This window comes from Lipotes vexillifer, unplaced genomic scaffold (assembly GCF_000442215.2).
Source record: "Lipotes vexillifer unplaced genomic scaffold, Lipotes_vexillifer_v1.1 scaffold382, whole genome shotgun sequence".
Lineage (NCBI taxonomy): Eukaryota > Metazoa > Chordata > Mammalia > Artiodactyla > Lipotidae > Lipotes > Lipotes vexillifer.
Genome location: NW_006780611.1, coordinates 4840978 through 4867448, shown reverse-complemented (window position 1 = coordinate 4867448; position 26471 = coordinate 4840978). Strand labels below are relative to the sequence as shown.

Below are 26471 nucleotides of genomic sequence, written 5' to 3'. Positions count from 1 at the left end.
TGCGGACACTGGCAGCGGAATTGCTTGGCATCAGTACAACTCTGTGCAGCAAGAGGGATTTATTTATTTAACAATAGTACATGATTCTCCCGAGCAACTCCGAGGAGGCCAGCTAGCAGTAAATATACTTTCAGGAAATCATCTACCCTTCCTAGAAGCAGGCATCAACCCTACAGGGAAGGGAGGTCCCTGGCTACCCGCATAATACAACATTCAGTGGACTGCCCAGCTTCAAATGCCCCCGAATAACTCCCTCCACTGCCTGCCACAGCCCTGCCCTCCCGTGCTAGGAAGGTTACCTGGTAACTTTCTGGAAGGCCACCATTAAATAGATTACCTGGGAACGGAGATGGGCCGTTTCAACCCTCTCCCATTAGCGAAATTTATCAGATAAGCCTGTTGGTGCCCACAGACTAGGATTTTCCAAAGTGATATGTATATATACTGGGGTGGCGGGGGTGTGTGTGTGTGTGTGTGTGTGTGTGTGTGTGTGTGTGTGTGTGTGTGTGTGTGTGTGTGTGTGTGTGTGTGTGCGTGCGCGCGCGCATATATTGGGGCAGAGGGAGAGGTGGCCCTTGGACTTTTACAGTTGAGGGGTATACGTGGGAGTGAAAACTCCTAGGAAGACAGCACTGACCTTGAGCAGAAGCCTTTCCTTGGAGCCCCAGTCCTGACCCTCCCTTGCTCAAAAGCCTTCCGTAGCTCCCCACGGCCATTAAGTCACTGACAAGCAAAGCTCAGCTCCATTACTCCATATCCAAGGCCCCCAGAAGGCCTCTGCTGATGTCTCCAGTGCTAGGCCTGCTCCCACTTCCCCTTCCAGTGCTGCCAGGCCTGCGGTTCCAGTCTCCCCACTGCCACCTGCCTCCTTTTCTCACCCCCATGTCCTCACGCTCCAGTACCCTTCTGGGGTGCTCGTCCCCTGAGGCCTGCCTCCACCTTGGACTACCAAGACTTCCTACCCTCGGAGCCCTGCTTCTAGCACCATCTCCTCCAGGAAGCCCTCCCTGACCCCGAGGCAGGCTATGAGCCTCCTCAAGGCTCCCATAGCCCCCGTGAATCCTTCTGACTCAGGCCATTCACTCTGGGTTCAAATCGTCTGATTCCTTGTCTGTCCGCCTCCTGGAATCTGAGCCTCTTGGGGACAGGATCCTGTCTAATTCAGCACAGGTGGGCATTCAGCAAGGCTGCCACAAGGACAAGAGGGCCAAGGGCAGCCGCCCCTCACTGTCCTCGAGCTGGGGGCATCTGCCCAGGCCTGCAGCCCCAGGACAGGCAGGAGCCGTTGTCGCCTGTGCAGCTGGCAGCCCCTCGCAGCTCAGCAGCAGGTGCCCTGCAAAGCTGCGTACTGGGCGGTCCCCAGCAGGCTTCTGCTCCAGACCAGGCCTGGCTACAAAGGCTTTGTGCCCCGATTCAGTCCTCACGGCCGCCAGTGAGGCACTGGCACCACCCTCTCTGCAGACGAGGAGACACAGCCCAGGTGACTTGCCCAAAGTACAGAGCCCAGCGGGGGACCCCGGCTGGAACCCAGGCCCATGGCCTGGCGTCTGCGCCGTCTCCTGAAATGCACCCTTTTGTCCAGAGCTTCTAACACTTTTTTGACTGTGACCCATACTCAAAAATCTCCATTAGGACTTCCCTGGTGGCGCAGTGGTTAAGAATCCACCTGCTATGCAGGGGACACGGGTTCGAGCCCTGGTCTGGGAAGATCTCACATGCTGCGGAGGAACTAGGCCCGTGCACCACAACTACTGAGCCTATGCTCTAGAGCCTGCGAGCCACAACTACTGAGCCCGCGAGCCACAACTACTGAGCCCGCGTGCCACAACTACTGAGCCTGCATGCCTAGAGCCTGTGCTCCGCAACAAGAGAAGCCACCGCAACGAGAAGCCCACGCACCGCAACGCAGAGTAGCTCCTGTTCATCACAACTAGAGAAAGCCCGTGTGCAGCAACGAAGATCCAATACAGCCAAAAATAATCAATCAATCAATCAATCCATTTATATTAAAAAAATCTCCATTACGTCGTGATCCAGTCCAGAAACAAACTGTTCACGAAAAAATGCTAATGACGCGTCTTGGTATTTTCTGCTGTCTTCTAGTCCAGCCTAGTTTATTCCATTAAAAAAAAAAAATCCTGGTCATGACCCACTAAATTGATTTCTCAGTTCCTCACTGTGTGAAAAACTGGGTCTGGTCCAAACATCTCCTCTGAAGGGCAGGCAGAGGAGGCAGGAGAGGAAAGGGACTCCCACGACGTCACACCCAGCTCAGGGCTCACCTAAACCTCACTGCTGAGGGGCTGTGGACGGACAGACAGACAGACAGACAGACAGCCCGGGGCCCACCCACAGGCTGCTTACCTGAGGTAGCACTGCCGCTCCTTGCCCGGCCAACCTCTGCAAGGAGCTCACCTGAGGACCTGTGACAGGCACTGCAGTGATGGTTCCCAAAGCCTGGAAGACAAGAGGGGGGCGGCACTGAGACAGGACACGGCAACGGGACTCACGCGACCCCACCCGCCTGGCACCCGGGGACCCTCCCCAGCCTGGCGGCGCAGGGGTGCCCTGGAGACAGAGAACTCCGCTCTCCTCTCTCTTAATGGCAAGCTTTTTTTTTTGTTTTTATTTTGCGGCGCGCGGGCCTCTCTCTGCCGTGGCCTCTCCCGCTGCGGAGCACAGGCTCCGGACGCGCAGGCTCGGCGGCCACGGCTCACGGGCCCAGCCGCTCCGCGGCACGTGGGATCTTCCCGGACCGGGGCACCAACCCGTGTCCCCTGCATCGGCAGGCGGACTCCCAACCACTGCGCCACCAGGGAAGCCCTAATGGTAAGCTTTTAAATCACGGAAGTAATATGTAACATGCAAGAAATTTTGGAAACCGGGAAAAGAAAGAGAATGGCATCCCCGGAAAACTATCACTGTCTCACATTAGTTTCCTTTTAAGTACGTTTTCTCTATAGCTGTACATGGAATTCTGTAACCTGTTTGTCTGTGTTTTTCATATTGATTCCCTGCAAACATTTTTTGTTATTTTATTTGACCTATGAACATACAAACATGCAAAGTGAAAAGGAGGGAGGAAGGGGCAAAAAGAAAATGAAGGAAGGAGAGAGTCTGAGAGACAGATAAGAGGGAGAGAGAATAGAGCAGGAAAGACAGAGAAGGGAGAATAAGGAGTTTATTAGATTTATAAAAATCGCCTTAAGTTTACAGAGTACACACAGCTCAATGTGCCTATAGTTGTGACCTCAATAATCCTGCCAAATTTCAGGACAGGTTGTTTAGTAAACATGATGTATATCTTGACAAAATAAAGGAGGCTACTAATAAGAACCAGCGAAGGTTAATGAAGAAAAAAAAAATCATGCTAAACTTGGAGCTTCCTTCCTTCCCAGTTTCCTTGGACTTGTCTTTCCTCATTTCCCCAGAGTGGAATCCACTCTCATTTTACCCAAAGACACAGCACCACTCACACCAAACAGAATGTGACGTGTAACCTGTTTTTCTACTTGTACTTAAGGACACATGTAAAGTTTCCTGAACTTGTTACAATCTCCACAAATCACTCCTTTAATGGTTATAGAGTCTTTCATTCAGCAGACATCATGCTATTTCCTCAGCCAATCCCATCCTCCTAGGAATTTGGGTTTTATTCCCATCCTTTTCCGATTAATAAACCGTGGTGCAATACACATCTCTATGGATAAAGCCATTTCCACATCACGAAGTATTTCTGTAGCAGAGAGTCTGAAAACAGGAATCAATGGGTAGGGATTTTATTTATTTATTTATTTAGTTAGTTAGTTAGTTAGTTAGTTAGTCTGCATTTGGTCTTCGCTGCTGCACGCGGGCTTTTTTCTAGTTGCAGTGAGCGGGGGCTTCTCACTGCGGTGGTTTCTCTTGTTGCGGAGCACGGGCTCTGGGCGTGTGGGCTTCAGTAGTTGCAGCACGTGGGCTCAGTAGTTTCAGCTCACAGGCTCTAGGGTGCGCAGGCTTCAGTAGTTGTGGCACTTGGGCTCAGTAGTTGTGGCTCACGGGCTCTAGAGCACAGGCTTAGTAGCTGTGGCACACGGGCTTAGCTGCTCCGCAGCATGTGGGATCTTCCCAGACCAGGGATGGAACCCGTGTCCCCTGCACTAGCAGGCGGATTCTTAACCACTGCACCACCAGGGAAGTCCATCAATAGGTAGAAATTTTAAAAGGTAGGACTATTTTGGGCCCTTGATATATGTCCCCACTGTGCTAACTCAGGAGTGGCCATGACCAGGGCTCACCCCAACACACCCTCAAATCTCAGCCTCCGAGTCAGGGCTCTTTCCAATGCATGATGGGATGGCCACACCTGCAGCAGGGTGGATATTCAGGGTGTGGAGATGGTAGATGACACACTCCCAGGGACTCCAGGCCCACACAAATACAGAGGATGTGTTTTGGGGTGCCCGTTTGCCTAAGGTCCCTTTTCTAGGAATCAACACTACCTACAGCTGATGAAGGGGAGGTTCCACATGGCCACGTTTGTACCCCATGAGCCTGCCTGATGGGGAGAGGCATCTCTCACTTGGGGCCAGCCAAACCACCAGTGACCAGAGAGGTTCTCTCTTGAACTCAGAAGCCAAAATTCTTAACAAAGTGTCAGCAAATCAACCCCAGCAATAATATGAAGGATAATACATCCTGAATAAGTTGAACTCATCCCAGGAACGCAAGGCTGCATCACCATGTGAAAATCAGTCAGAAAAAAATGATATGGTTATATCTCAGTGTATGCAGAGAAAGCACTGAACAAAATTCAACATCCATTCATGATAAAAAAAAATTTCAGCAAACTAGGAAGAGAAAGTAACTTCTTAACCTGATAAAAGGCATCTATAAAAAATGAACAGCTACCATCATACTTAACGACGAATGTTTTCCCACTGAGATCAGGAATGAGGCAGGGATGTTCTCTTACCACTCCTGTTGCCATTGGACTAGAAGTCCTAGCCAGTGCAATAAGGTGAGAAATAAGGTTAACCTCCTTAACCTGATAAAAGGCATCTATAAAAAATGAACAGCTACCATCATACTTAATGATGAATGTTTTTCCACGGAGATCAGGGATGAGGTAGGGATGTTCTCTTACCACTCCTGTTGCCATGGGACTAGAAGTCCTAGCCAGTGCAATAAGGCAAGAAAAAGAAATAAAAGGCCTTCAGATTAGGAAGAAGAAATAAAACTGTCTCTGCAGATGGCAGTAGCAACTATGTAGAAAATCTGACGGAATCTACAAAAAAAGGCTGTTAGATCTAATAATTGAGCTTAGTGAGGTTGTAGGATACAAGTTCAACATAGAAAAAGCAACTGTATTTCTATATACTAGCATGAACATTTAGAAGTTAAAAAAAAGGTTTACCTGCCATTTGCAACAGCATCAAGAAATGAGGAATACTTAGGGATAAATATGACAATAGCTGTATAAGAGCTATACACTGAGAACTTTCAAACACTGATGAGAGGAATTTTAAAATTACCTGCATAAAGAGACAGACATACCATAACCATGGACCAGAGGCCAGTATTATTAAGATGTAAATGCTCCCCAAATCGACCTATGGCTTCAACACAGCCTCCATCAAAATTCACCCCAAAAAGGGTAGAAAATGACAAGGTCCTTTTTAAATGCATGTGGAAATGCAAAGGACCCAGGATAGCCAAAACAACGTGAAACAAACAAAAAACAACATCAAACAAACGAAGTGAAGGACTTATATTTCCCAACTTTAAGACCTGTTATAAAGCTACAGTAATCGAGACAGTGTGGTATAGGTGTTAAGTTATGCAAATAATAGATCAATGGAACTGAATAGAGTCCAAAAATAGACTCAAACATATATGGTCAATTGATTTTTCAGCAAAGGCTGCAAACTCCATTAACATAGTGGAGAAAGGACAATAGTTTCACAAATGGTGTTGGAACAAGTAGATACTCGTATATTAAAAACAAACAAGACATAACTAATCCATACGTCTCACATACTTTTTAAAAACCCAAATGGATCAGAGACCTAAATGTAAAGCCTAAAACTGTAAAACTTCTAGGGGAAAACACAGGAGAAAATCTTTGGGGCTGTGGGTTAGGCACAGTGTCTTGGATACCACAGCAAAAGCATAATCCATATAAGGACAAATTAATACACTAGACTTCAAAAAATTAAAAACTCCGGACGCTGGAGAGACAGTGTTAAAAGAATGAAAAAACGAGCCACAGACTGGGAAAAAACATGTGCAAATTACCTATCTGATAAAAGACTTGTATCCAGAATGTATAAAACAACTGTCAAAACCCAATAACTGGAAAACAAACAACCCAATTAAAAACTGATTTGAACAGAACACATCACTAAAGAAGATATGCTGATGACAGATAAGCAAATGAAGAGATACTAAACATCATTCGTTAGAGAAATGCGAATTAAACCACAGTAAGACACCACTATGCACCCATTCAGACAGCTACAATTAAGAAGGCTGACCAAGTCCAGAGCTGGTGAGGTGCATGCACTACTCTTGGGAACGTAAAGCAGTGCAATCACACTGGAACAGTTTGGCAGTTTCGTAGAAAGTTAAATATACATTTACTGCTATGGACTGAATGTTGATGTCCGTCCCCCCAAAACCTGTATGTTGAAACGCTAATCCCCAGTGTGATGCTTTTGGAGATGGAGCCTTTGCGGGTGATCAGGTCATGAGGGTGGCGTCCTCACGATGGGATTAGTGTCTTCATAAGGACAAACGTGAGAGGGCTTGCTTCCCCTCTCTCTCTGCCACGTGAGGACACAGCAAGGAATCTGCCATGGTTTAAATGTTTGTGTCCCCCTAAAATTCGCTTGTTGGAATCCTAACTCTCAATGTGATGGTGTTAGAAGGCAGGGCCTTCGGGAGGTGCTTCAGCCAGGAGGGGGGAATCCTGATGATATGAATGGGACTCGTGCCTATAAAAAAGGCTGCAGAGACTTTTTTTTTTTTTTTTTCATGTTGAGCCTTCTTTTAATTTATTTATTTTTATTTGTGGCTGTGTTGGGTCTTCGTCTCTGTGCGAGGGCTCTCTCTAGTTGCGGCAAGCGGGGGCCACTCTTCATCGCGGTGCGCGGGCCTCTCACTGTCGTGGCCTCTCTTGTTGTGGAGCACAGGCTCCAGACGCGCAGGCTCAGTAATTGTGGCCCACGGGCCCAGTTGCTCCGCAGCATGTGGGATCTTCCCAGACCGGGGCTCGAACCCGTGTCCCCTGTATTAGCAGGCAGATTCTCAACCACTGCGCCACCAGGGAAGCCCTGCAGAGACTCTTAGCTCCTTCCCCCAGGCAAGAATACACCAAGAAGTCTGCAGCCGGAAAGAGAGCCCTCACCTGACCATGCTGGCACCCCGATCTCCAACTTCCGGCCTCTAGAACTGCGAGCAATAAACTTCTGTTTACAGTAACCACCCAGTCTGTGGTATTTTGTTATAGCAGCCCGAATGGGCAAAGACAGCATCCATCTGCAAATCAGGAAGAGGGTTTGCACCGCAAACCAAATCAGCCAGCACCTTGATCTTGGACCTCCCAGCTTCTAGAACTGTGAGAAATAAATGTCTGTTGTTTAAGCCCCGCCCCACCCCCAGTGGGTGGTATTTTGTGATAGCAGTCCCAACTAAAACATTCTGGGCTTCCCCGGTGGCACAGTGGTTGAAGAGTCCGCCTGCCGATGCAGGGGACACGGGTTCGTGCCCCGGTCCGGGAAGATCCCACATGCCGGCGGAGCGGCTGGGCCCGTGAGCCATGGCCGCTGAGCCTGCGCGTCCGGAGCCTGTGCTCCGCGACGGGAGAGGCCACAGCAGTGAGAGGCCCGCGTACCGCAAAAAAAAACAAAGAAAACCTCCAACTAAAACATTCTACCCCCAGGCATTACCCAAGAGAAATGCAAGCACATGCCCACACAGAGGCTTGTTCCAGAACAGTTCACAGCACCTCGACTTGTGATCGCCCCAACGGGAAACAGCCCAGATGTTCATCAACAGGTCCACAGATGAACAGACTGTGGCAAATCCACCCAATGGAATATGACTCAGAGATGAAAAAGGAATAAGCAATTGATACACACAATGTGGATGAATCTCAAAGTAATCTTGCTGAATGGAGCAGGACCAAAAAAAGGACTTATTATTGTGTGATGCCATTTATATGAAATTCCAGAAAATGCAAACTCATCGAAAGGCATCAGAGGTTGTATGGAGATGAGGGGATTGGAGGAAGGGATCAAAGACACAGGGAAATTTTTGAGGGTCAAGGCTGTCTTTACTATCTTGATTCCGGTGATGGTTTCACAGGTGTAGACCTACGTCAAACATCCTGCACACTTCAAATACGATAACTTATTGTACATATTATTCTAACAAAGCTGCTAAAAATAACCCCCCTACTTTCCCCCTTGTAGCTCCTCTGTCCCTGGAATGAGTGTCATCCTTCCAAATGACACAGCAGAGCCCCACAACCCACAGAGCTCCTCCTCCTGATTATGACGGGGTGGCTCCTCCCCCCCTCTGGAATTTTCCACCTGCCCTAAAGTGGGCAAAGCTCTGAGGTTCCCGTCCTTCCAGCCAGCTGCTTGCCTCTCTGCATGAAGCCAAATCATCCACATTTAACTGGAAAGTCACTGTGGACATTTGTTGGAACAGAGCTTTATGTGCAATGCAGAGAGCACCCAAACAGACGCGGTCACTTTAAGAGGAAGCATCTCCATCCACAGGGCCGCTTTCAGTCCCTCTCCAGCACCGCTTGGTGAGCCCTGCCCAATGCCCATTTTAAAGGCTCTGCCCGCCTTCTACAAAGGGATGCGCGTAGAAGGCTGTGCCCGCTCCCTCCCCCGGACCTGCTGTCTCATCGGCATCACGACCCCTGGGCCCCGGCCCAGACCTGGGCAGGTGAGAGGCAGGCACGCAGGGAGCACCATTTGACTGACAAGCTTCCAGGCGATTCCATCAACCTGGGGACCACAGGATGAGAAGCTGGCCTGTCCATCCAGCGGGTTGTGTGATGAAAGGCCCACACGGGCACTTCACTCCATCAGTGAGCGGAGCTGTGTGGTCCCCTGGGTGCAGGGGTTCCTGCCCGGGTGACGGGTAGCCAGAAGATTCCAGGGCCCCCAGAACACAAGGGCAAATCCATGCCCAACACCTACAGGAGCCAGAGAACGGGCACAAGGCTGCTTTCCCTGGGGACTCGCTTCTGGCTAAGATGCCCAATCAAGCCCTCCAGACGAGGGGTGTGTGCCGTCTGTGTGTTTTTCCAGTCCGTGTGTCTCTGCACGGAAAGGCGTGAGGGTTGCTGTGTGCCCGTTTCCGGGTGTGTTTTTGTACCAGCTACTCCATTCTCTGGCATCCACGTGGGCGCCTGTGTCCTGTGTGTTTCCATATGGATTCTTCTCTGGGTACCTCTTTTGCTCTGGTCCGTGTGTCTTGCGGATGCCACCGTCTGCGGTTCTAAGCCTTCATTGCAGGTCAGCGCTCAGTCCTCTCTCCTGACTTGGGACACCGGGGACATCTGTCCACACACCTTAGAAATTTGCAATCAGGGAGGAGGAGGGAGGGGACCACGAGAGGGAGGGGTGGGTGGAGGCTGCTGGGGAGGCAGAGCCCCCCAGGTCGGAGTGGGTAGGGGGGAAGATAGGGGGAGCTTTACTTTGACCTCGTTCTCAAATACTCAGTTACCAAGAAAGAAACAGGACCCGCCACAGGGGAAATACCGAACGCCTGCGGGATGTTCACAGCACAAAAATGGTTCACTTGCTGACTCCATGAACTAAAATACTGCCTGACTCCAACCCGACGGCTGGCATTTATACTACTGCCAGGGACTCGGAGTGGCTGATGGCTCTTTAAGGAGCACCTTACCGTGTGTGGGGTGCCTTCTGTGCCACAGCAGCAGGAGGAACACGGAAGAACGGATGACTCCCTGGGTCAAAGCCCGAAGTCCCAGGCTTTGGGGAGGAGTTTGCTACAAAGAGACTGCTGAGCAGGGTCCCTCCGCCACCCCGCTTCTGGGAACCGCGGGTTTCTTCCGGGAACACCAAAGCCCCCTTCCACCCCCTGTCCATCCTGTGATCACCATCTATTTGCTTCTCTTCGCTCCAAGGCTTACCCCAGAGCGCGTTTTTCCACATCCTTATAAACCTTTAATTAACAAGCCGAAGAGACATTTTATCTGGCAGGGCCTGACCTTTCTGCTCCGTGTTGGAATTTATCGATACCAGCAGAAACAATCATCTCAGAGGCTATTTCACAAGCGCCGGATAGCTTATAGCCACACTTTTGTCAAGATAAACGAGCTCCTGGGCTTCCCTGGTGGCGCAGTGGTTGAGAGTCCGCCTGCCGATGCAGGGGACGCGGGTTCGTGCCCCGGTCCGGGAAGATCCCACATGCCGCGGAGCGGCTGGGCCCGTGAGCCGTGGCCGCTGAGCCTGCGCGTCCGGAGCCTGTGCTGCGCAACGGGAGAGGCCACAACAGTGGGAGGCCCGCGTACCGCAAAAAAAAAAAAAAAAAAAAAAAGAAAAGAAAGATAAACGAGCTCCTTATAACTGCGGTTACAGCTCTAAGCATTTTAAGGGGGACAAAAAGGGGCATGAAAGTCAAAGATAACTTCACATTTTTCCTGCATCGGTGGAGTCCCTGGGGCAGCCTGGGAAACCCTGGAGAAGCTCGGTCGCAGCCGAGGCAGATGGGAGGCGCCCAGGAGACAGGTGTCTGTGCACGGTGTGGGGATGGACTGGGCTTGGGGCTGGGCTCAGGTTCTGGCTCTAACACCAGCCACGGGTGGCACCCTTGCTCTCTGTCCCCAGTCTCCTCGTCCACGACAGGAAGAGTTCCTGCTTCAGGGGCGGGAGGGGGCTAAAGGGAGTGGGCCTCAAGGATCAGCACAAAGCCTGTCTGACTCCGTGAGACCTGCGTGGAGGAAACAGGTGAGGCCCGGCTGTGCCCGGAACTGGGGCACTGAGCAGGTGCCTGGGAGGGACGTACAACCCTGCTGTCCCGGCAGGGACAGCCTCGGGGTCAGCCTGTCCAGGTGCCAGTCCTGGAGTGGTCCCTCCCCTGTTGGGCCAACCTGGGGAAGTCCCCTCTGCTTGCCAGCTCCTATCTCCCCGTCTCTAACACGGGGTGTACATGCAATAACCAGAGTAAAGTACACGAACGTGAGGAAGTGCAAAGAAGGAAGAACAGGAAACCGGTGTCCCAGGCTTCCTGCTGTGCTCAGTTCGACAGCTTTCTCCCTCGTCAGGGGACAGACCCCGGAGCCAGACTGCATCCAGGGCTTTCACTGTGTGGCTCAGGAAAGGGAACAGGGTGGTGAACAGGACGGGCAGTGCCCGGCCTCACAAAGGCTGTTCTCATCCCAGACCCCGACCCGATGGCTGGCTCAGAACTGGCCTTTCTCATCTCTGCTGCCCTGCTGGATGGTGGATCCTGGAGTCCAGCCCAGGTACCAGCCCGAGCAGGAGCTTGGTGAAGTGACTGATGGATGTCGTCAGACAAGGAGGGCCGGGGACCCCCCAGGGTCCAACGCCGGGACCCCGGCAGGAGATGCTCAGGGAACCGCTGAGGGCCAGGGGAGCAGGACTCCTTGAAATCTGCACACACGGTCACCCAGAGCCCCACTCCACGAGGCAAGCCTGCCCCCGACCCCCTGGGCTTGGCTCCACTTCCTGCGCCCAGCGAGACCCCAGACCTCACAGAGCCCCCCTCCCAGCGGGACCCCTGGCGTGTGTGAATGGGTTTTGAAGTGGCCCCGTCTTGTCTATGTAAACGTGTTCCCAAAGCAGGCAGAAAGCCAGTCTTGGGGACCGGCCCGTCTCCAGGACTAGACCGGACAACCCCACGCGGCACCCCGAGCCAGGGTCTACCCTGGCCTCCGTCTGCCACATCTCGGGCACCATCTGTGAGCAGGCCTCCTGCCCGGGCTTTCCAAATGGGCCTGCTAAGCTGAGTCCAAGGGCCTTGCACGCTGGCAGCAGGGAGACTGGCAGCCACAGCCAGCGGCACGAGAAGCGCCACAGCCACGCGGCCAGCTGTGTCTCCCATGCGCCCTGGCCCTGGGACACGCAGCAGGTCGGTAAACTGAGTCCTCTCTCCTGGTTGCAGGAGGCGAGGAGGGCAGCGGTGGGACGGGGGCCACACTGATACCTGCCCCACGCTCCACGTGGCCTCACGGCCCCTCCCCCAGGCCATGTGGGCAGGGCTGAGAGCAGGGAGTGTTCCCCAAGCCTCACAGCCGGGGAGGCAGAGACGCAGGGCAATGCCCCACCTGGACGCCCTTTTCCAGAACTTTCTCCACTCACGGGACTCACAATTCAGGGCTGACACCTGCTCTAACCCAGCCTGTCCCTGGACACACCATGCGTCTTCTCCTGACCCTGAACTCAACCTCCGACCCCGACCACCTGCATGCCCTGGGGCTGTTCCCTAGCCTCTCCGTCCCGCAGTTTCCACAGCCGTCAGCGACAGACTACCTCACGCCAACCTCTAAGGACGGCTGTCAGCGTGAACTGTCGTAGTGGGCGGGAGAGCATGAGGCAGGCCAAGCTCAGCCCTGGGCCAAACACAGACCACACGCAGCCCCTCCGGACGCTTGGAGTGAGGATCCATCCCCAAACTGGCAACATCTGCACATTTTCGATTTAACGCTGGTGGCACAGAGGGTTTCCCTGGAGTGTGAGTTTGGGAGGCTGCTGGAGTGGGGGCATGTACAGGCACTGAGGGCTTCCACACGCCTTTTCCCCAGCCTGACCCACCAAACCCAAACCACCGACCCTCAGACACGTGCCCCCAGAGGAGACCCAACCCTGCTTCCGGTTGCACCCGGGACGCCAGAAGCTATTTTAAAAACTTATTTCCATCCAGCACTGGCAGAGCTGGCCGCGCAGAGGGGCTTTCTCATATGATGGCACCAGAGAGGGGTTGCCATGGCAAGAGCTACCTGGGAATGCAGTTGGGCCGGGTAGTGGCCGTGTGGTCTCGCACTACCTTGTGGGGGACACTTGGCTCTCATGCTCCCGGGGGGCCCGGACTCCTGTCCCCACGTGGAGGGGGCGGAGCGCCTTGACCCCGTGAGCTCCAACGGCAGTGACTGTCCTCACCGACAGTCACCAGAGAGACACATCCTGCCCTCTGAACTCCCGGCCACGTATCATGACCCAATCGCTGGGCAGAAAGGGCCACAGATCGCCGCTCAGAGGCTGCGGGATATGGATCCAGGGAAAAGTTTTCTATTTTAAAATCTCAGAACCCAGAGGACAGAAACTTCTCAATCGGTGCTCAGTGGACTTGACAAGGGAGCTCTGCTTTCCCTTCAGAGAAACCAAACGACGCGAAGCGAGTGTCTGGTGGGCACCACGCAGTCCCCCCCTCGGTTTACAGGTGGAGGAACCCAGGCCCAGAGGCTGAAGGCGTTTCCCTAAGGCCACAGGACTCTCGGCTGAAAGCTCAGGTCTCTTCTCAGCTAAGAGCAGGCAGCCGCGAGAAGAGAAGGAATGTGCAGCTGGAGAAAGGCTGGACCCTGCCCTGCCCCGACCCGAATGGGCCACGCCATGGTGCAGGACACACAGGAAGCCACGACGGCTCGTTGTCCGCTAACCTCGCTCGGAGCCCAGTGCGCCAGCAGACACAGGAAGAAAGGCCGTCAGGAGGTTAGGATGACTGGCCGAGCCATGGACGACTCAGACGTCAAGAGTCCATCCATCCAAGGAGGTGCTGGGCCGGCAGTGGAAGGTGGGAGCTGAAGGTTGTGCAGGGCCACAGCTCCCACAGGACACTCCCGGTGGCCCTGGACATCAGCCTCCGGCTAAGCCAGGTCCTTCCTGAAGGCCTCCTGGGGAAAGGGTGCAGCCTTCACTCCTGTCTCCCACACACAGTGCTGCCCGTGTGACCTGGGACTCAGTCTCCCCATCTGAAAAATGGGAGCTCAGCCTTCCACTCTCATAAGGCTTCTGAAGACTTGGGAGTGATATTCGTGGAGCTCCAAGTGGGTCCCAGGGCCCCCTCAAGGTGAGGGCAGTACTAGCCATGGATGTTGGGATTAAGCCCCAGAAAGTGGCACCACCGCCCCGGGGAGGGAACGGGCTGGTCAGGTGGCCACAGCTCGGTGTCTCTAGTCTTCAGTCCCCTCCGCACCAGGCCGTTGCTGTGGGACATTCAGGAAGGTTGGGTTTCTCCTCGTCTGTATGAAGACCAGTGTCTATGTCAACACAGATATGCAGACAAAACTCTCGAAAAACCGACAGGGAAGCCGTCCTAAAGAAATGACATCCACACGATGTGTTTCCTGTCGAGTCTGCGTTGAACACGGCGGGCAAGGCTCCTAAGAGGGCTCACCTGCTACCGCAGGGCAGCCATCGGGGCAGAGTCTTTGTCAACTGAGGCCCCGGGGCTGGAGAGGGACGTCCCGAGGCCACGCTCCTGACCCGGAGGCTTTGCGACTTTGCCCTCTGCCCCTCGAGGTGTAAGAGAAGGTCGTCTGTGGCCCCGGGGCCCACCCCAGGATATGCTCCCTGGCTCCTTCCGGGGGTGGGGGGGTGGGGGAAGCCATCACTCAAGAGCAAGGAGAACAGGGACCTCCCTGGGGATCCAGTGGGGGAGGCGCCACGCTCCCAATGCAGGGGCCCGGGTTCCACCCCCGGTCGAGGAACTAAGACCTGGCGCAGCCTAAACAAATAAATAAATAAATATTAAAAAAAAAGAGAAAAAAAGAGCAGGGAAAGCAGCCGTCCAGCTGGTCACCTTCAGCCACCAATCCCGCCCACTTCCGGAAGCACAGCCCAAATCAGTTCACGGGAAAGGTCTGCATCCTCAGTGGTTGGGGATACGGTCGTCTGCACAGGAGCGACTTGCTGCTGTGTCTAAACAGCAGGGGGTTTCGCGCCATGCCTGGACCGGGCAGGAGCTCGACCAGGGCTTCTGTGTCTCTTTGTCGCCCACCAAGAAAGAAAAAGCGAAAGCTGAGTTTTGCTAAAGGCAGCCAGCCAGGTACTGCCGATTCCCTTCCCATTTACCAGAGCGTTTACCTCTGCCACGCCTCCTTCCCCACCGAGGGATGTCGAGAAAGGGGGCCGGTGCCCCACGGCCAGGCTGTGGTAGGGCCTGGCTCTCGCCAGAGCCTGAGCCCTTGGCCACCACATGGGAACCCCAGACAATTTGGGGGGGTTCCTGGGGTCCCCGTGTCCTCAGTCCCTAAATGTCCCTGCAGATCTGTCCCCTGGTTTCATCCCAGGTGGGCTGTCGGCCCCTCCCTGGCACCACCCCCTGCTCAGATGCCCACAAACATCCTCGTGGTGCAAGGTGAGCCCTGGGCTGGGACGCTGCGTCGGGGGAGAGGATTCGGGACTCGGAGCTTGGTGGGGGGAGAGCCAGCGGGCGCGGCCCGGGAGCCGGGAGCCCGTGGCGCGATCAGCCGGTGGAGGGTTTCCGGGCTGGGCAGGGAGAGCCGAGGCCGGGTCACAGCCTGACCCTTAAGGGGCTCAGAGTTCATCACTGGAGCGGTGGTCCCCGAGGAACCAGGCTAACCACACAGAGACAAAGGTTTCTACAGCACACGTCCCTCTGTCTCCTCGTCTGACCTGGGTGGCTGGGATCCAGCCAGCAGCGTGGATACAGGGCAGGAGTCCCCCGGGAGCCTGGCTCCCGGCAGGAGGAGGAATGCCCTGTGTCCTCAGCGCCCTGTATCTGGGCACAGTGCCCGTGACCTCGATTAACCTCTTCTGGGAGGCTGGTGTCCCACAGTGGGCCCTGGGGTCAGGGCTGGGCAGCTGGGGCCCCGGACGCTCGCCATCAGGTCTGCGGGCCTTCAAGGACGGTAGGGAAGGGCCTTCAAGGACGGTAGGGGCCGCTTCTCCAGCCCCTCCGCCATCTGGGAAAGTGTGTGCTGAGCTGACCAGAGAGGGGCCCCTGCTCTCCACACCCACGAGGCTCCTGCCTCCGTCTGGCTGGGTGAGGAAAGTGGGGCAGTAGCCCCAGACATCCAGGAACCACGCCGGGCGCCCCGGGAGAAGGCGGCCTGCTTCCCGCCCCGCGCCCACTGAGCGACGGGGCAGCTTGTCGAGCTGCAATTTTCCTCGTATCTTTATGGAATCACTGTGATGTGGGGCAAAGATAACAACGAAGCTGCGACATCATCAAGTATTAATATAACATAAGCACCACTTTCACTGTCGTGTGAAACCAGTTTATTATTCACAGATGAAATCCGACTGCCGCCTTTATCACTGTCGGGAACTGAGACGTTCCCTGTGCTGCTGGGCCCAGCTCCTCGGCCCCCATGCCTGCTCTCCGCCTCCACTGGCCCCGAGCTCGTCCACATGGGACCTTCAGAGGCCTCCGGGGGTTCATGTGAAAACCCAGGGAAAGGCATGTCTGCCTCTGCTGCCCCATGTCTCCTCCCGGCCCACGCCTGTGTCCACAGCTGGGACCCAGCACATACCCGGGTGGGGACCAACCAACCTGCACTTGAATTTCACTCCCCTGTTGGCCTGGGTCACACCAAGCACCCCTGTCCTCACCTCCGAAGCAAGAGGATCAAGAACCGCTTTCCCAGGACTTCCCTGGTGGTCCAATGGTTAGGGCACCATGCTCCCAATGCAGGCGGCCCAGGTTCGATCCTTGGTCAGGGAACTAGATCCCGAATGCTGCAACTAAAGATCCCACATGACGCAACTAAGACCCGGAGCAGGCAAAAAAATTAATTAAATAAATATTTAAAAAAAAAAAAAAAAAAAAACCCAACCATCCACTCCTGATATTAGAACTAGAAAAGGACTTCCCCCATCTGATAAAAGACATCTATAAAAAAACTGAAACTAACATGAAAATGAGGAAATGCTTTCCCTCTAAAACAGGGAAAAGATAAAGATATTAATGCTGACCACTTCTTTTCTACATTGTATTAGAGGTTCTAGTCAATGTAATAAGGGAAGAAAAATAAATAAAAGATAAAAAAAAAAAAAATAAAAAAAAAAAAAAAAAAAAAAGCCAACCACTTTCCCTGTTCCCAGGACCAGAGGGGTGGGTGGGAGTCACCTGGCACCGAGCCACTGGTATGAGTCATTCAATGGGTCCTCGATTCACAAATGCACATCAGGGACCAGGTGTCACGGTGACAAGGGAGGGGGAGGGAAGGACTCGAGGGGGACAGCACTGGCCCCAGAGGGCAGTGGGGTCTCCTGACGAAGTGAAGACCAACACGCCCAAGCCTGCGGTTCCCCTTCTGGGCACACCCGGGGCCACCCGCGCCCACGTGCACAGGGACATGGGAGCAGCCTCACGACAGCACCTGCAATGGGCAAGACTGGGAACAGAGCCGTCGGCCCATCTGCAGGGGGTGGATCAACGGGAACGTTCTCAGGATGGGAAACCTCCCAGCCGCCAGAGTTGAATGAACCACCGTACGTGTGTCTCTTGGTGAGCAGGGGACCCCGGATGCTGCACCTGGAGCTCGGGCCGTTCCCCGAGGGTGACGGGGAGCCAATGCAGGCTCTTGGCCGGTGTAGGGGGCCGAGCGGGGCTGCTGCAACGGAGGCAGGACCCGAGGCCAGGTGTAAAGTGCCAACTGTGGCCCAGGGCGGAGCCCTCTGGGGCTGGGGGAGCAGGGGGCTGGGGTGCATTTTCACCTGTTGGGACATGCCAGCCGCCTCCCTGGAGGGGCAAGGGGTCAAAGTGGCCAACAGTGCTGCAGAGGCCGGTTTAGATGTCCCCTCCTGGTGCTGGCCATGGTCGTGAGGCTCCTGCCCATGGGCGCCCACACCCTGGGCATCCTGCTCTCTCCCGGGGTTTGAGGAGTGGTCCCCAGTATACTGCAGCTCCCGGCGGAAGGGAGCTATACCCAGGGGACCCTCGGGAGACCATAACACTGGGTCTTTAAAACAAGAATCCTCTTCCAAAACCTGCTTCTTCAAGCCTCACGAGGGGAATCATTTACTGCAGCTCGGATCCCAGGGCTGCTGCCAACTGAGTTTTACTGAGTGCGCCTGGGGGAACCAGCTGCTGGCACAGGTGGCTCCAGCCAGGCTGGGTCCCGGTGACCCCGACCGAGCGGGGCCAGCCGACGAGGCAGGCTGCCCGGGGCCACTTAACCAATGCAGAGGTCTTTACAGGGGAGGCCATTCTTAATCAGAAAGCCCCAGAAAACACAAGTGGCTACCCGGTGCTGACATTTAAAACACCCTTTCAGCAGCCCCCAGTGTGGCAAAGTGGTTTAATTAACATGAAAGGGTGTAATTTTATGCTATTTAGTAGGAGACACACACTCTAAATGGCATCACGGACTAAGTATTGGGGGCTGTGATCTTGAGAGTGCGGAGAAAAAAAGAGCCACGAGCCCCTGGCAACCACAGGTGTGGGGTGGGTGCACGCCGGAAACCGCCCCCACAGACGGCAGTCTCTGAAGCCTGATCTGGGGTGGAGATGTCCACAGGGCCAGCTACATGGCCACGTCCCATCAACTCAGCTGGGAAGCAAACGCCGGGTCTGAAAGAGAACTGAACTTGGGGGAGGCTGGAGCCGGTCAGGACCCCCTGTCGAATCCCCCTACTCGGGACCCCTGGGTCCCTGTATCCCGAGGGCGAGGCACCCGCCTTGCTGGCCGGCTCTGCCTGTGGGGCACATCCAAAGTCACAGGGATGGGGGGCGGACAGTCCTGGATGGCAGCCCCTGGCTGGAAGCTCCCCCGTCCCCACTGAAGGGGCTGCCTCTTGGGGAGGAGGCCAGCCTCTCAGCCCTGAGGCAGGAGGGGCAAGGTGGCGTCACCCACAGAGGACCCAGGGGCTGGGGCTGCAGCCTCACGGGGACCCTGGGAAGACCCTCTCCTTCCTCTGTCCGTCCCCTGGAACGACGCAGCAAAATCCGACACCAGAAGGGCGTGGGCTCCTGTCCAGGGCTTCAGGAGAGGGGTCGCCGGGGCCGCTCCCTCCCCCGGAGGAGGGGCTGCCCCCGGGGCCTGGGGAAAGGAAGGCACCGAGTGGCGGGTGCCGGCCCCTCTCCGTCCCCTGGGCCCCACGGACCGCCTGGCCCCCTGGCCTCGCGCTCCCTGCTACCCCAGACTTGGGAGCAGTCGTGTCTGCTCCTCGGCAGGAGGCTCCGGGGCTGCTCCCCAGGCCCTGGGGGCCGCAGGCAGCCACCGCCCACCACACATCCTCAAAACGAATCACAGTGACGGCGAAACGCAATCCACAGGAGCGTCCTAACGGCCTGCCCCGGCCCGCCCCCCGCCGACCCTGGACATCCGGAAAACAGTCATGTAGGAAACCTAATTTCCACGTGTGATCGGCTGGCGCACGCCCCCACTGGCCCCGGCTTCATCATCCTGCCGCCTCCGACGGCCCAGAATCTAATTCAGGGGACGCACATCTGCACGGCGCACCGGGGAGCCCGCTAACGGCCACGACTCGCTCCCCGATCGGGAGAGGCCACCTGTGGTGAGCCTCAGGTGGGCAGTCGCGGGGTGGGGGAGCACCGGTCCCCCACAGGTGCCTGGCTCTCCAAAGGGCCCACAGGTAAGACTGAAACAGTTTATTCACTGTGAACCGGAGAACTGAGTGTATGGCTTGAAGGATTTTGACAACCGCCTACAGCCAAGTAACCACCACCCAGACCAAGATCCAGGACACACTAGCAACCCTGGAGGCTCCCAAAAGCCCTGCAAAGAGGGTCTGGCTGGGGGAGCAAAGGTCCTGCCCTTGGCAACCGGCTCCTGGTTTGATTTCCTGACCGAGCAGCAAATAGAAAAACAGGATTAAATCGCCACTACTTTCTCAACCTGTTGGCACTAATTGGCGCTGTTTATTGAGCAGCTACCCTGCGCCGGGTCCCATGTGGACAGAAGGGAGTGAGGCAAGGTGGCCGCCCTGCCTGCGGGGAACAACCTCCAGGCGAGTGCTCGGCCAGTGGAGATGCAGGTGGATGGAGGGCCCGCCAGGAAGGCAGGGGTGTGAGGGTGCTGACCGTTGTTGCCAAAGCACCTCTGTGTCTAGGTGGCTTCCTCGGTTCTGGGGGGTGAGTTCAGGACCCCGGCGTGCAGACAAGGAAAGTGGAAGGAGGCAAAGTGACCTGCCCCAGGCAAGAGGCTGCTGAGATGCAAGTGGGAGGGGACCTGAGGGGGGCCCTGGCCCTCAAAGTGGATGGTCCTTCCACTATGTCAACCTTGCCCTTCCTATACGCTTCCTCCTAACCCTGTCCCGCAGGATGAGACCAGGCCAGAGGAGAAAGGGAGGACACACGGAGAGGAGCTCGGGGTCCCCGCCGGGGTTCAGCGCGGTCATCTCAGACACACAGGCTGGGGTACAACAGTGCACTGTTACATGCCAGACCCAGCCTGGTCAATCACAGCAATGGATTATCTGGGAACTATTAATGGGCTAGTGGGTGGGCATGTGACCCAGCAGAGCCAATCAAAATCCCTCCCTGGGAGTGATTCTCCGACACAGAGAGAGAGGCCGTCCTCCTTGCTCAGGGACTGGAGGTTGTCCCCCAAGCCCTGGGGCCCCAGAGCATCCCCACTGGGCTGGTTCACACTGAGTAGAGGGGAGAACACAGGATGGGAGCCCCGTACACCCGGCTCTATGCTTTAGAAATGAGAGCAGTGCCTGCTTCGCCCAAGGGGAAATTCCTGGGGCCTCTGAAATCTTGACACCTGGTTAAACACGCCCACACAATACAAATACCTACTCTGAATCAAGGAAAAAAGCAGAGCCTTCAAAATGCCACTCCAGCCAAGTGCCCACACGTGCGAGAGCTGCCATTGATGGTTCCCAGGAGAGTCGTGGAGATCAGTCCACTGTCACCTGTGCCCCCAACACACTCCCCAGGCGGCCAGCGGGGAGCAGCAGGAAAGCGGCCTGGGGCCCTGTAGTCAGAGCCCGGTCCTGCCACCGCAGGGCTATGAGACCCTGCACAGGTTACTCAAAGCCCCTCAGCCCCTGCTTTTCTCATCTGTAAAGCAGCGACATGTAACATGCACACAGGTTTGCTGTGACAGGTAAAAGAGAAGTGTGTGGCACACACCTGGAGCCTAGCAGTCCCGGAAAAAATGGTAGCTACCATGAGAGGGAGGACGACACGTTCTCGGGCAGCTGGCACTTTGATTAGGCTCCCTACCCTCCCGAGCCTCAGTTTATTCACCTATAAAATGGGTGTGTGGAAAGCAGACCCACAGGGTGGTGAAGAATCAGTGACATTAGGAATGTAAGGAGTCCAGCTCACCAAGAGGTGGTCCTGCCCCGTCTCTGCCCTCCCCCAGGATGCCCAGGCTTCACGCAGAGCCCGCCGAGCTGGACCCAGTGACCTGCTGAGCTGTGCCGTGCCTGGGGATGGGGCGCCCCCAGCCCGCTGCCCTCGGAGGACACTCAACATTCTGTCCTCTCTGCTGAGGTCTTTTTTAGAAGGGAACAGTACTGCCGGCTGGAAATGAGTAAAGTGTTAAAAATAAGCTTTAGAATTTGAGGTAAATGTGCTGGGGAGTGGGGAACAGGGAGGGACAAATCCTCGTAGGCTAAATATAGTGGAAAACACCTCCCGGGAGAGTCCTGAGGAAAGCAGCGCTGCTGTCTTCACTCCTGGGATGAATGGTGGGTGCTACGGCAACGGGGCTGGGCCTCTTTCGTTAACCCCACTTACAGGTGGCCTTGGAGGGCTCCTCCCGGCAGCATCCATTTGGGGCAGGGCTTGCCGGGGCAGCGGGGACAGGGACGGAGAAGCCACTAGCAAACAGACCAGTTCAAAGCATCTCCTTGCAGAGGCTTCTGTGGGCACCCAACCACAAGGCCACACGCTCTCCCCCTGACCTGGCAGAAACGCTGGCCCCTGGCCGACAATCCTCATCTTCTCACTGTGCACGCGCCCGTCCCCAAACCCCTCTCGTCTGAGCTCCAGACCCTCCCCTTCCTCTCAGGCCATCTCTTCCTCCTGGGTTCCCACGGCAGGAAGGGGTCCCCTCACTGCCCGCCTCTGCCCGTGTCACACCTGGGCTCATCCTGTCCTGGAAGCCTTCTCTGTCTCCCCGGGCCAGGTGGGAGCTGGGGCCCTCACAAGCTGCTGGGGAGTGGGAGATGGTACAACACTTTGGAAAATAATTTGGTAGTTTTCTTGGCAAATTAAACACACCCTGTGCCCTCGGACCCGGCAATTTCACTCCTCGGTACTGACACAGAGAAATGAAAAAGTGTCCTCAACACAACATGTGCACCGATGCTCAGAGCAGCCTCATTCATAATTGCCCCAAAGTGGAAACAACCCAAATGTCCATGAACTGGAGAGTGGACAAGCGTGGTGACACAGCAAGGCCGCGGGACACACAGGAACGGATGGCGGGTATGCCAGCATCAGGGAGGGGCCTCGAGAGAACGCAGGGGGACAGGAGGGCCATTTACTGACAGTTCCATCCACACGGAGTTCATTGAGGTGAGAGGAGCAGCTGCCCTGGGGGAGAGCTGATGGGGCAGGTGCCTGAGAGAACTTCCAGAGGAGATGGGAACGTCTGTATCTCCATCCCCATCGCGGTGTAAGTTACTCGGGTGTACACAACTGTCAAAATTCATCAAACGGTACAATTAAGACCTGTACATTTCAATGTTTGTAAATTATATCTTGAAGAAAAAAATTATATATTTAAGAAGAAAACAGTGAGAGCTGTAGCTCCGGCACTCGTGGGAAGAAAGGAAAAAGGGGTGCCGCCGGAGGGGAGCGCAGACCCACACCCATGGATCTGGGATCACCAGATCACCACACCCATCCCCCTGCCACCTTTCAGAGGCTTCACAGGCACCTCGCTGCATTTGGACGGGAACCCGCAGTCCTACTTCTGTCAATGAGGGCCTGGACAGCAAGGTCCCGTCTCCGGGAGGGGCCCCGGGACTGGAATCGGGATCGGTATGATTTCCGGGGAGCGCTGAGGAAAGCATTGGAATGGACGTGGGCCATTTATGGAAATAAAATGCGGACGGGCCTCACAATCGTGGACAGGACTTTACTGTCCTGTTACATACTTTTGTTCTCATGTCTCTGAAAAGCATCAAAAGCACCTGAAACAGCAGGGAAGGGGTGCCGGTTGAGGACTAAAAGGGACGGAGGACGTCCCAAACCTCACTCAGGCTCCAGGGCCGGGCACGCGGCGCCTGCAGCAAACGCGCAGAGCTGCACCAATCAACGGCAGCACCCGCAGTGAAGGGACAGCTCGGAGGTGCAACAGGGACCAGAGGCTGCACAAGTGGAGGCAGGGAGGCCAGGGAGGAGGTGCAGGGGGCCCCAGGGAGGCCACATGATATGAGCGACAAGGCAGCATGGAGACCTGGGGGTGTTTCAAGCAGGACGTGACACAAGTCATGAAAAACCCAGCGAGAGCCCAGAATTCATTGGTCGGGACACAGCTATGAAAAAGGTGAAGTCCCTGTCTTCAAGAAACGCACAACCAGGGCTTGGGGGAGTACAGCGCGTGGGCAAACTACTGCCGCTCTGAGCCTCGATTTCCCCATCTGTAAAAGGGAACCGTCAAGGTAAAATGCAGACGTGCCCAAAACATGACCATCCTCCACCAGGCACCATGCGGTGAGATCACAAGGAAACTGACACCTCCTCCCGGCAGGAGGGCCTGATCCTGCGGTCTCTGGGCAGGCCTGCTCCAAACCCTCCAGTCAACTTAATTATTTCCACACTCCAAACGTGAAACCCGGTCCTTAAATTCCGCGGGAGCCTGTGTCCTCGGCGCGGTTCTAATTATCCGCGTTAGCGCTGCTTATCTGCCGCCCTCCTGCTGCGAGCGACTTCCTAGGTGGCCGTGGTCCAGCACCGCATCCTACCCATCCTCGTGTTAATAAGCCGGAATAATGAGGCCGTGCGGAGCACCAAGGCTCACTGGATAGAAAGATATTTTAATTTCACATTTGGGGTCTCGAGTTATGAGGGACAACCAGAGGCAGAAGCAGGCACGATCCCAGGGGGCCAGAGCAGGAGGCCGAGATACTGCCCGGGTCAGTCAGGCTATTGGAGGACATCGTGGACCAGGCTGGGATGCGAGGCGGGGCTCTCGGGGTCGGGGTGGGGGGGCTTTCTGTTCAAGCTGCACAGATGTGCACCATCCCTGCCTGGGTCTGTCCCTGCACACCCGGGGGGGCCAGGACACAAAAGGGGGCACAGCTCAGAGGGAGCCCATCTCATCGGCCCTCACTCAGGGGGAAAATGAGGGTCGCTCTCAGCCATGACCCCCTGCCCTTGGCCAGGGAGCCCTCCAAGTGCACCCACACCTGTCCCCGGTGCAGACGGTGGGTGCCCTGGAGTCCCCCAAAGTGCCGAGGGTGAAAACAATGAACGAGCAGCCCTCGAGGAAGGAGAGGACCAGACAGGAGGCCAGGGCGGAAACAGACACCAACAGACAAACCCCCTCGCAAGGCCTCTGTGCACCTGGGACACCAGATCCCCGAGAATCGCCCTGCTGAGGAGTCGGCTGGGCAGTGGCGCGGCAGACACACGGGGGCTCTCCCACCACTGGGACCTCCCCGCCCCACCGACTCGCTCCAGCCAGGCGGGGTGTGTGGGGGGTGGGGTGGGGGGGGGGACACACCCGGGCCCGAGGCCTCCAGGGAGGCGGACTTGCAGTCCAGGGAGAGGAGAAGCGATGGGCAGGGGCGGGGCTGCAGGGCACGGCGGGGAGGGGGGCGTCCACCTGACGGGCAAAGGGGGACTGGCCAGCTTACCGCCATTCCGTGGAATTTAATTTCGTGTTAGTATGCCAACTTCTAAACACCCCAGCTTGTTCCAGTTTTTAAAAGCTCAACAAATATTTGTTGAATGAGAAGAGCGATTAGAGAATGGTAATTCCAGCATTTTTACCGAGCCCCTGCCGTGTGTCACGCAGCGCGGAATTTATTTAATACTCCAGGACCCCGGAGAGCACTCACAACTGTTCCCTTTCACACAGGAGGACACGGAGGGCCAGAGCGGCTGAGGGACTTGCCCAAGGTCACTCGGCTTTGAGCCCGTGATCCACTCGAGGGGAATCCCAGAGACCCCGGGTCAGGGGACAGCAAGGGCCACCAGGTCCCGGCTGCAGGCTTGCCTCCCAGCCCCTCCCCATGTCCCCGGCACCAGGCCTCCCCGCGAGCTGCACGGCACTGGGCTCACAGCGAGGGCCAGGTGTGGCGGTCTGCCGGAGTGGGTCAGGCCAGCCTGCTCCTTTGTGGCTCGCCCCCTCCTCTCCTGCAGCCCTGATTTTCATCTCAATTGCTCAGGACAACAGCAGGCATAGGAGGCCGGGGTGGGGGGGTGGGGGGGCAGAAAGACCAGAGATTACAGGTCCCACGGAAGCCGAGAATGTCCTGATTCTCTGACCTGCTGCTGGACACAGAGTGTAGACTGGTGAAACTCGGCCAACTCCACCAGCCACACTAACGGTGGGGGGACCTCAACCTGGATTCTCAGAGCCTCTCCCCCATTCAAAGACCTGAGCTGTGCACCTACTGTGTGCCAGGCACGGGGGCTGTGGGCAGGCCTTTGGCCCAGTCCGTGGTGACAGGCCAAGGTCAGGGCACTGGGGGCCGTAGCAGAGGGAGTGGGGAGGCCCTGCCCAGCCTTCGGAGCTGCACTCACTCCTTCATCAATTTCCTCCTGCCTCCCCTCCTTCGTTCAGCATTCTGTTCCAAGCAGCATTCTGTTCCATGCAGCCCATCCTCAAGAGCTTGCGGTTCAGTGTGGACAGACCGTCTGCTCTGTTCATGGGAGGCAGAGGAAGCATGTCACCTTCCCAGAGGAGGTGACACAGTGAACCAGACCACAAAAGGAAAGGGCACAGCTGAGCAAAAGCCTGGCCAGGAGCAGGGGGCCTTGGGGACGGGGAGTAGCCTGCACCAGGCAGCAAGTTTGGGGCCAGAAGGGCCTCGGAGGCTAGGCTCAGGGGCCACACTCGTGCTGGCATTGCCCGAGGGTTCACTCCCCTTTCCCAGCTGGACTCACAAGAGACTGACATTCACCTGAAACCTGGAGGTGGGACCTGGTAACACAGCGCCAGCACCACTTGCAGGGCAGTGCCCCGGGCCCCAGCACCACGGAACACAGAACCTGGGGCAGGACAGCCACAGGAACACGGGGTACAACGGCCCTGGTCCAGGCCCGTCACGGGCGCGGCTGATCTCCCCGACAACCCTTTGAAAAAGCACCAGTCTCATCCCCACTCAACATATGGGAAACTGAGCTTAGTGACTTGCCCAAGCTGGGAGGGGTAGGGGGCTGGGTCTGAACTGGGCGCCTGGCCGCAGGGCCTGTGCTCTGACCACGGCTCTAACCACTCTCACAGCTGTGCGCCTGCAGCTCGGGCACAGCCTGACGTCTGAGCCGAGACCCAGGGCAGCAGCAGGGAAACCGCGTGGGGGGCAGGACCGCCCGAGCTGCCAGAGACACGAGTACGTCTTTGGAGACCAGCCGGGGAAGGAGGT

At 56.0% G+C, this 26471-nt stretch overlaps 1 protein-coding gene across 2 annotated transcripts in view; it reads right to left on the bottom strand.

Moving 5' to 3' along the window:
- PHF21B (PHD finger protein 21B) overlaps positions 1–26471 on the bottom strand; it is a 103657-nt gene that overhangs the window by 26691 nt on the left and 50495 nt on the right. For both annotated transcript variants that reach the window (XM_007453922.1, XM_007453923.1), the window contains exon 3: positions 2365–2457. In XM_007453922.1, the coding sequence (XP_007453984.1) occupies positions 2365–2457 (93 nt within the window). The remainder of the gene's footprint in view (positions 1–2364; positions 2458–26471) is intronic.